This window comes from Benincasa hispida, unplaced genomic scaffold (genome assembly GCF_027475165.1).
Source record: "Benincasa hispida cultivar pf3 unplaced genomic scaffold, pf3_genome.v1.1 HicScf655, whole genome shotgun sequence".
Taxonomy (NCBI): domain Eukaryota; kingdom Viridiplantae; phylum Streptophyta; class Magnoliopsida; order Cucurbitales; family Cucurbitaceae; genus Benincasa; species Benincasa hispida.
In genome coordinates, this window is record NW_028326773.1 from 2,301 (window position 1) to 12,360 (window position 10,060).

Genomic DNA, 10,060 nt, shown 5'->3' on the forward strand with positions numbered 1-10,060 from the left:
AGAAGCAATACCTTTATCCAAGAAATTAAAGAATGACTAACTACCATCTAACTTTCTCACAACTACTACTAAAGTGGGGTGAATATGAGAAAATTTCTAGCATTAGAAACCAAAAGTAATTTTCAACCCACATTAAATATGTGGATAGCAAAGGTGAAAATAGTATATCTCTCAAGTGATATATAGATAGGTTAACAACCAAGAGGTATGTGGTTTGAGTCTCTATCTTTATTAACAGAATTATTTTCAAGAGTTGTTGGAGAATAAATAATCCACAAAAATTATGAAATAAAAAAAAAAAAAAATACATATAACTATACCGTAGATAAAAGAACATATCTTTTTAAAAATTAATAATAAGTTCAGATTAATTCATGTTATTTTTGGTAAACTCATGGACCAACCCAACCTATAAAGTTTTCATTTATTTAAATCGAATTCAGGAAATGTTTACTAATCAATAACAAAAGTTGGGCAATCGTAGTGGAATTCCATTGATAGATCGATTGTAATGAGATTTTGCTATAGATCAATTATAATAGGCCACAATCGCAAACATAATTAAATTACTTTTGATTATGTTTAATTAGAATTATGAATCTGTCACATTTAATTTTAATGGTTATGATAATGGTAAATGTAACAAATTCATAATTCTCATGATGTAATAGTAATAATAACGGTAACCACAACGACAACAATAACAATATCGACTTAATTTCCAAACACAATTGGATTGAACACCCTTCACTTGTCAATCACTTTCCATTCTTTTATAGAAATTTGGAAATGAGTTCCAGGTGTCAATACGGGTACGAACCACAAATAAACAACACAAAAAAAATAAAAAATCAAATTATGCCCATTTTTCATATTACCGTTAATTTAATAAGTTTTCCCTAAAATAAAAGCAATCTCAATCCAAATGAGTTGATAAACCCAATCCAAAACTTACAACTTCAATCGGATCGATCAAATCTTCTAAATCATAGATTTTCTCGAACAACCCTAATCTCCATTGTACAAAAAAAAAAAAAAAAAAAAAAAAAAAAAAAAAAAGGTTAAAATTTAATTTCATCTAGTTGGCTCCGGTTATACCAATATATATATATAAAGTCAACAGTTAAATTTTGTTGTTCAGAATAAATGAAAAAGCTTTGTAATCAAACCGTATCCGTTTCCAGAACTTCCTCAACTCAACCATTTCTTCTCTTCTTCTCTCCGCCGCTGGATCTCTTCAATCATTTCATCATCTTCCTCCGTCTCTAATCTTTCCTTTCATTTTCAGAAATGTCGGTAAGTTCTTCTTCTTCTTCTTCTTCTTCTTCTTCTTCTTCTTCTTCTCCTGTGAAATCTTTGATTCAGATCTGCCGCATTTATGTTTACCATTAGTATTTCTTCTTCTTCTGATCGTCAATTGCGATTTGGGGAAATTTCAATTGAAATGTACAAAATTAGGGTTTTTCCATTTTCAAGATCTCTGGTTTCTGATTACTTCCCGACAAAATTTCACTTACAATTTGAATTTATCAACAAAACACTCTCTTCCTTTATCCCTTCTCTGAATCCTAACTTTTCTTGTTGAACTGAAGTGGAAATTACATTACTGAAATCAATGCTTAACTTTTCTTTTTTCTTTTTGTTATTAATTTTCTGTTTATCAAATCAGCTACCTATATCTCAGCTTAGTTTATGTTTCACTTTGATGATGAACTGAATGTAATCCAAATTATAAACTGTTTAATCACTACCAAACCCCAAAACACATGAATTGATATGTATGATGAAGTTCAACCATTACGTACTGAATGATCGAACCATCGAGTTTTCGAATGGTAATTGCCTAATTGTGATGTCTTATCCACTAAGATATGCTCGAATTGGCTCAAAAATAAGTTTGTAGATATAACATTTTCTTAAGTACTATAGTTATAGAGGTGAAGGATTGAACCATCAACCTTTGAGCTTATATGTTGAATGACATACTTTAGTCTTTTATATTTATCCTTTAGCATTTCTTTTGTATCTAAGTTTAGGGTCTAGAGTTAGAATCCATAACCTTAGGCTTTTAATATCATGTGAAAATACCAATAATTTTCTTTTATAAAAAACCTTAGGTTGATTGGTGAACCCATGTATAATCTTTTAAATATATTCTTAACAAGAACACTTGCATTTCTTTATAATTTTTAATGGTTCTTTTTAATTTTTAAAAATTTCATGTAGATGAGAACTGTCAAGGTCAGCAATATCTCAAAAGTTACTTCTGAGAGAGATATCAAAGAATTCTTCTCATTCTCTGGTGAAATCCTATATGTTGAAATGCAAAGGTTAGTGATACTATTCTATCTTCTTGGTTTATTTGGAAGTCTCATATTGAAGAATTCGATTATTTTAGGTTAAAATACAATTTTGGTCCCTGTATTTTGGAGTTCAATTTTAGATCTCATACTTTCATTTAGTCCCTATACTTTCAATGAATCTCAAGTTTAGTCCCTCAAAGTTAGTTTTTATGGAAAGTGGCTTGATAATAACAATAATTTTCATGATATGTAAATAGGTTTCCAGAATTTATAGTAAAAGTGCTAATAGATAATAATTTTTTTTTAAAGAAAAATTGACAATACACTAGTAGTAGAGACTAAATTTAAGATTTATTGAAAGTATAAGACTAAAATTGGACAGTTGAAAGGACAAGGACTAAAATTGAACAAACTTCAAAATACATGGGCCAAAATGATATTTTAACCTTATTTTTACTATTTTTATTTATTGTTATTATTTTTTGGTGTAGAGAAACTGAAAATACTCAGGTTGCTTATGTTACTTATAAGGATTCTCAAGGAGCTGATACAGCAATACTTTTGACAGTATGTTCCTTTATTAGGCACATTGGTCTCTTTTATTATTATAATTGGGTTAAATTTCAAATTTGGTCCTTATGGTTTAGAAAAACTTAGAATTTAGTCCCTATGATTTATAATTACAACTTAGTTCGTATGGTTTTAAACCGTAGAAACTATTGATGAGGTTTTGTCAAACGATAGGGACTAAATTCTAACTTTCTCTAACTATGGGGACCAAATTTTTAATTTAACCTTATACTCATGTTAGTTTTTTGTTAACCTATCTCTATCTTTCAGGGAGCAAAAATTGGTGATTTGTCTGTAACAATTACTTTGGTCGAGAATTACCATCTTCCGCCTGAAGCAATGTCATCAATCCTGGTAATTCCCCCATGAATATGAGCATAAAATGTCTCGTGTTCCATTGTTGTCGTCCCTTGAATTTATACACACAAACGAATTACGTTATTTGATTTGAAATCTTGCATGTTGTCTGATGGATCTTAATGATGAAATGGAAGCATCTAAAAATTAAGTACCTGTCTTTGTCTTCAAAGAGGTATTTCAAATTGTTTCTTAAATTGTAATGATCTTTTGAAGGATAAAAAGCAAACGGTTATCGGGATTGCTCCGAATCAGGCTGAAGATGTTGTAAGTACAATGCTTGCTAAGGGTTTCATCTTGGGGAAGGATGCTCTAAACAAAGCAAAAGCATTCGACGAACGACTTCAATTGACATCAAATGCTTCAGCAACCGTCGCTTCCATTGACCGCAAGATGGGAATAACCGAAAAAATAACCGCAGGGACAGCAGTAGTGAATGAAAAGGTCAGGGAGATGGATGAAATGTTCCAAGTTACAGAAAAGACGAAATCCGCCCTTGCAGTTGCCGAGCAGAAGGCAACGAGTGCTGGAACTGCACTTATGAGCAATTATTATGTGTTAACTGGAGCAGCATGGTTTTCAAATGCTGTTACTGCAGTTACAAAAGCTGCTGAGGAAGTGACCCAAATGACAAAGGTAAAAGTCGAGAAAGCCGAGGAGGAGAAAAAGGAGAGTATATACCGCGAAAGAACTGGGATCATCAATAACTTCGCCGAGCTCCATCTCGACGAGCCTTTACCCGGGGAGCCTGCTATTGTTCCAGTTAATTCAGCAGATAGATAGATAGACAGTAAGTTGGTGAAATTCATATGCATGAAGAAAAACCTACACTTGTGAATTACAATGCTTCTTCTTCCCCACATTGTTGTATGATATTATACATTTTCATTTAGAGGTGCTCCAATTACAGAGTTTACTTCTTTCTACAGTTGTTCCTTCTCTGGATGTTGAAATGTTGTGACATTCTTTTGAGTAGAAAAATTGCTTATTGAATACTTGATAGTATACTGTTTAATTCAACTTTTGTAATTTATAAATATATTCCAAGTTTCTTTTAATTTTAGGTAATGTGAATTGGCATATTTTGAAAGGAAGATGGGTAATTTTATTGTATTTTTGTCTCATCCCATGTTTAAAGTTCTTTTAGGAAGTTAGGACTTGTTTTGAATGATTTTTCAATGAAAATCAAACAATGAGTGCGAAACCTAATAAGATGGCTCGACTCATTTGTCAATTGCAACTACAAGAAGAATGCTTGGGAGTGACATTCATGGCTTACATTTTAGCTAGATTGGTCGAGCATTGAAAATCTCATTGTAATCATTGTTTCGTTACAACCTCTAATTCAACACTAAATACACAAATGACACCGACGAATTAGGTCTTGGTTAGGTTCTTGACTCAATCTTTGTCTAAAAATTTGAAGAAAAAAAACTATAGGATCATTTGGCCAAAAAGAGATTTTTGACAATCCATCAAAATTTTCATTTTGTTGGTGATAGAATGGAAGAGAATTGAATGTCTTACCGATGAAACAGAAATTGCTTTTTTCAGGCTGGTCTTAAGTGGTGAGGAAGGAAGAATATGTCAAAAGGCCAATGAAACAGAAATTGCTTTTTCTGCTGTTAGGATTTGATGCTTCCATCATAAAAACTTCAATAGCCACTCCAAGCTCTGTTAAAATTTAATATAGTGTCAGTAACTTTGGTTTTAAATAAGGTCGGTTGTTCGGATTGACTTTTTAAATGATTAAAAAGGTGTTATTTTTAAATACTTAAAAAATCAATATAAATAGATCTAAGTAGTTTTATGTAATGATAAATCAGTTTTTCTAGTTGATTATTTATACCTCGATACATTCGGGCAGATCGTCGCTTTCTGTTCTGACATGCGTCTGCAAAACCAGAATGCAGCAGATATTATAAGATAGTTCCATAGAAAGTTTAGTGTTATTTCTATTATTGTAGATTTCGAAAGAAATTGCATGGTAATAGTAGTAGTTTTCAAAAAGATTGCGAGTGGATATATATCTTTTTTTATTGATTCAATGAGAATAGCAGAAGGCTGAGATTTTGGTCATGGAAGGGTTTCAGAGAACAGGAGACCTTCCTCAAGTTAGTAAGAAATATTCAGGGAGATTAACAACAGAAATTTCACTATTACCCATTTGGAACCATTTTGTTTTTTAAAATTAAGTTTATAGATCTACTTCTACGTCAAAAATTCTTCTTTTGTTATCTACTTTCCACCAATTATTTAAAAAATCAAGCTAAAATTTGAAAACTAAAAAGAGTAGTTTTTAAAAAGTTGTTTTATTTTTGGAATTTGATTGAGAATTCAATCATTGTACTTAGAAGGATGTAAACCATTAACAATTGTGAATGAAATAAACTTAATTTTCAAAAACAAAAACAAAAAACTAAATGGTTACACATTTAGATTATGCTGTAACCTAAATGAACAAACACTGTAACCTAAATATGAAATTTATAAGTGTACTGATAATTGGATTTAGATTATGCTGTTTTCGTAAAACTTTAAATTTTCTTCTAGATTTCAAAATACTTGTTTATTTGTTCTATTGGGTAAATATATTGATAAAGAAGGAGTTCTCTCTCGAGCAGGTATTTGTATTTAGTACCTCAATGACTCGTTGACTTGGTGCATCTTGTTTTTCTCCTAAGGACGCCAAGATGACAACCGCAGCTGCAATAGTTGAAGGGAAATAACAAAATTGGACTTTGTCTGAAAGAACAAGCTCCGCGAAGTTCTTAGCTCGATTCTCCAAATCCAAGTCAGCTCCAGCAGCTTTCAGGTAGAACCTAAGATAATTTTCAAACACCCATTATCAAACGAAAATTAAATAAAGCATGCTATTCGCAGTAGATTCAAATTGTTGATGGAAGGAGTTTATTAACAATGGATGCACGAAGGGGATTGGAAAACTTTGTCTTTCCCATAAACGATCAAGTTAGTGAAAGGAAGATGTACCACAAGAAGTTGTAAACAGTTGGCAAGAAACAATGGAACTGTAGGACTTCTTCAACAAGCCATTCCATGCCAACAACTTCAGATCTTCTGTACGTGTTGCTCCCTACGCGGATATTCCTTTGCTGCACCCTGAAGTGCCCAAAAATAAAACCAATTAGTAGAGTACTATCATAGATTAAAAGTATATCCACCAAGCTGGAGGCACCCACCAGCTTAACTACCTTCTCAATTCTCAAGTTCTCTTTGATGAAACAGACAAATCATTATTTAACACTTTGCATGTAAATTACAAGTCATAGATAAGTGAAGACTAGATAATAGGAAGTTTGAGAAAGAAAAGAGAAGAAAAAGAATTGTTTTACATTTGACTGGACTTAAAGCTCTATATATCATCATTTTATTGTCTGATGGTCTGACCAGGTGATAGAAGTGGTTCGCTATATATTGTTTTCTTGGTGGTTCTTCGGTCTCTTCTGTGCACATGAGTTGTTAACTCAAGAACTGGAAGATATTGTTATGGCAAATTTCGACTACAGTACCATACGAGTGGTGTGCATCGACACTAATATATGGCCTATTATTTGTCACATAATTGCTATAAGAGGACCTACGATATAATCACAACGTTATTTTGTCCATGTAAACGCAAAGATTTCAGGCCTGACACGTGGAACTTAAGAAAAACATTCAAGACTATAAGATTCAAGTTCTTCTATACAGTTTTTTCTGATTATTATTTCTAGTACTAATTAGCATTTGAACCCAACTTACTGAATTTTACACCCTTGGATTGAGACAAGAAGACCAATTGGCATACAGTTTGGTTTCCTAGCAGTATTCATCATATATAGACTAACGCAGTTAAGTACAAGTTATAGTAGATAAGGAACCATACTTGTTATATAAGTAAAACCGAGATGGAGACAAATAGACAAGAGAGATTCAAAAGTTACCAGCTGTATGACTGATTTTCTTCAATTCTAGTCGCCAAAGTTAGACAGGCTATGCCCAGAATTTGAAGTTGTCTTCCAGCTTTGAAGAATCCTTTGCTCAGAAACTGGTCAAAGAGGGCAACTCCTAGAAATGTCGTCTCCTGATGAAGTTTCGAATCTCTCGATCGCTGCATCATTCAACAAAATAAAGCTACATAATGTAAATAAGTTTGACCTAACTGATTGATGACAAGCCTTAACGCATGAAAAGGAATTAAAAGAGATTATAAAGAACGTATTCCATGAACTAGAACAGATGATGAAAATGCAACTATATTGAAGTCTTCCTAAGAAAATCCTAACATCCACTAGCAGTTATAAATCTGCATACTATTATTAAGATAAAAATACAGATAATGTATCCAAGCAGAAGTAAGAAATGAAATGAAAAATCAGTTAAACTTGGCTAATTCAAGATGCCTTGTGTGTGTGGTAGGCCTCATTCGTTAGAAAGAGCTTATAACAACGAGATGTAACAGGTGCAAAATCATGAACTGCTGGCTTTAAGTAGCGAAAAGTATGATCATAGTAATGACTTTGTAATTCTCATTAGTAAATCACATTGTTAGGATTGCCAATTCCAAGAAATTAAGTACATTGTTGGACAAAGTTTCATATCAAATAAGGCAAGGGAACTCATTTTATGACATGTTAAGAACTAATTAGCGATGCAGTTCAAATTGAAATATGATAGACAGTGCCTCAAACTATCTCTATATACTATACAGTTCCAATTTCTCAGAATACCAAAGCTATTAACGATGAAATTGGAAGACCGTTGCAATATCTCATGCTAATTCAAGAATTATTGAGAGAAACACGGTGGTTTGAAATCAAGGACTTACTTCAACCATCCATTGGATCATATTTGACCGTTGCTGGAGAATGAGATCGCCATAATCCGTCGTGGACCGATACTCCTCTATGTAGTCGCGAATAATCAATTGGCGTCTTTCTCTATTTCTGATCATTCGATAGGCTTGTTCATCGTCCAATTCTTCGAATCTCAAAATCTAATTTAAAATCAATTAAATAAAAAATATATATAAGTTGTTTGATTAGCTGCAGGTTTGCGGCAAATGAAACGCCAAGAAAGAATGAAAATAGCGAATTACCGTAGATTGATCTACTTTCTCTTCTTCAATAGACGAGCTAGTTCGGATGTCTGGAGAGGCATTTAAGCTTAGAAATTCGCGTCTGTACTGCAGCAACATGCTAAATGTTGACGAAGGAGCTGCGTCTTCGTTCGATTTCTCTGAAAATTCGCTTCCGGATTCCAAAAAAATTGAAGGAGTGTAATCTGAGCAGTCCGCATCGGATGTCTCCAATAGAATAGCTGACTGAAGCTCGGACAACGCCTGGCTAGAGTATTCCGAAACATCCTCGTAAGAGAATTGCTCCGTGCAAGCAAGATCCGATTCAAAGTTCAAGCTGTTAGGCCACTGTTCTATTGTCGAATCCGACTTCGAAACAGCGAAAGTTTCATTGATCTCATTTCTCGGTAGCTCTGGTAACTGAAATTCCCATAGTCTATTATCTTCAATTTCTAATCCTTTCTCTTCGAACGAACAAACACTCTGAAAGATAGATTCAGCGCAAGACTCCACACAAGGAGTGAGTGGCACAGCTCGCTTTCCACAAAGCTTCGACGAGACATCAGCATCCGTCAATTGAAACGTCACAACTCCGTTGTCCGCTTGATCGATTGGATCTTCATTTTTGTCAATAGTTCTCCTAAAATCGCTCCTACTCATTAACCTCGAGCTAGTGCTTTGTCCGAGAACACCAAAATCAACTCCAGAATTTGATTCAACACAAGAAGATTCAGACACTTCCACATTACTCCCTACTCCAACCTCCTTCTTCGAAGCTACATCCAAATTAACTCCAACCGAATCAAATCGTCTCTTCCTCAAATTCGGCTTCTGAAATCCAAAACACGCGTTGAGTTGGCTAGAAACCTCAGGTCCGGCTGCGTTGAAGGAAGTGGAGCTGGATTCTGCGGCAGCAAAGGAAGAAGAATCAAAAGCAAAGGTGTTAGAAGGAGCAGGGGAATCGGAGTCCAAAGAGCAGAAAAAAGGAGAAATCCGAGGGCGTTTGCGGCGTGGAAGCTGAGAACGGAGCTTCTTCTTCGGCGGAGAGTGGGATTCTTGTTTAGGATTTGGCCTTCGCTTCTTGGACTTCATCGGAGGAAGATGAAGATGAAGATGAGTTTCGTGATGGAAAGCAGAGCAGTTATGGAAGTTAGGAAGCGAAAAAGAGAAATGTGAATTGGAAGTGAGATTTTTGGAGAGGGTCCCTCACTGTCGCCTCCTCGTGCTAATGTAATAAATAATTATTCTCTGAAATATCATTTTGCCCCTCTATTATGAGACTTTTTCAGTTTTAGTCCTCTGACTTTCAAATATTCAATTTTAATTTCTACGACATCGTTTGAAGCAAGAAGTGAAATACATATTTGGGAGTGATTTTGAAAGGGTTAAATATCTTATTCAAAATCATTGAAATTCATATCTAACCAATCAAAGTTAATTTAGTATTTAATTTTACATTTTTAAATATAATTTTCATACCATCAAAATTGGTTTTAGATCACTAAGATCCCGTTTAGTAATTATTTTGTTTTTTTTAAATTAAGTCTATGAACACTACTCTCACCTCCAAATTTCTCTTTTGTTATCTACTTTTTAGTCTTTCACCAATGGTTTAAAAAACTAAGCCAAATTTTGAGAACTAAAAAAAGTAGTTTTCAAAAAGTGGTTTTTGTTTTTGAAATTTGGCTAAGAATTAAACTATTGTACTTAAAATATGTAAATTATTATAAGGAATGTGGATGAAATAGATTTA

At 33.5% G+C, this 10,060-nt stretch overlaps 2 protein-coding genes across 3 annotated transcripts; one reads left to right on the plus strand and one right to left on the minus strand.

Annotated features, from left to right (window-relative positions):
* Positions 1–1,126: 1,126 nt before the first annotated feature.
* LOC120080890 (binding partner of ACD11 1) lies at positions 1,127–4,288 on the plus strand. 2 transcript variants are annotated; one of them, XM_039035556.2, is made up of 5 exons: positions 1,127–1,296; positions 2,227–2,330; positions 2,795–2,870; positions 3,144–3,227; positions 3,447–4,288. In XM_039035556.2, the coding sequence occupies exons 1-5, from the start codon at positions 1,291–1,293 to the stop codon at positions 4,011–4,013; spliced, it is 837 nt and encodes a 278-aa protein (XP_038891484.1). In that variant the 5' UTR covers positions 1,127–1,290; the 3' UTR covers positions 4,014–4,288. The 2 variants fall into 2 exon arrangements, with proteins under 2 accessions (XP_038891484.1, XP_090166242.1); XM_090310116.1 differs by lacking the exon at positions 1,127–1,296 and having other exon boundaries at positions 2,221–2,330.
* A 209-nt stretch (positions 4,289–4,497) lies between these two features.
* Positions 4,498–9,507, minus strand: LOC120080889 (cyclin-SDS). Its single transcript, XM_039035555.2, has 7 exons — positions 8,329–9,507; positions 8,059–8,226; positions 7,175–7,341; positions 6,222–6,350; positions 5,872–6,052; positions 5,080–5,124; positions 4,498–4,904 (listed from the first exon to the last, which is right to left on the minus strand). Exons 1-7 carry the CDS (start codon positions 9,397–9,399, stop codon positions 4,875–4,877), a joined length of 1,791 nt encoding a protein of 596 aa, XP_038891483.1. The 5' UTR covers positions 9,400–9,507; the 3' UTR covers positions 4,498–4,874.
* Between the last annotated feature and the right edge of the window lie 553 nt (positions 9,508–10,060).

Excerpts from the sequence above, each read along its gene's own strand:
- LOC120080890 (XM_039035556.2), top strand. Across the intron at positions 2,871-3,143 it reads ATACAGCAATACTTTTGACA|GGAGCAAAAATTGGTGATTT; the intron begins GTATGTTCCTTT and ends TCTATCTTTCAG. Across the intron at positions 3,228-3,446 it reads AAGCAATGTCATCAATCCTG|GATAAAAAGCAAACGGTTAT; the intron begins GTAATTCCCCCA and ends GATCTTTTGAAG.
- LOC120080889 (XM_039035555.2), bottom strand. The coding sequence starts at position 9,399 with ATGAAGTCCAAGAAGCGAAGGCCAAATCCTAAACAAGAATCCCACTCT. Across the intron at positions 6,351-7,174 it reads GAAAATCAGTCATACAGCTG|GGTGCAGCAAAGGAATATCC; the intron begins GTAACTTTTGAA and ends TGGGCACTTCAG. Across the intron at positions 5,125-5,871 it reads CAAGTCAACGAGTCATTGAG|ACGCATGTCAGAACAGAAAG; the intron begins GTACTAAATACA and ends CTGGTTTTGCAG.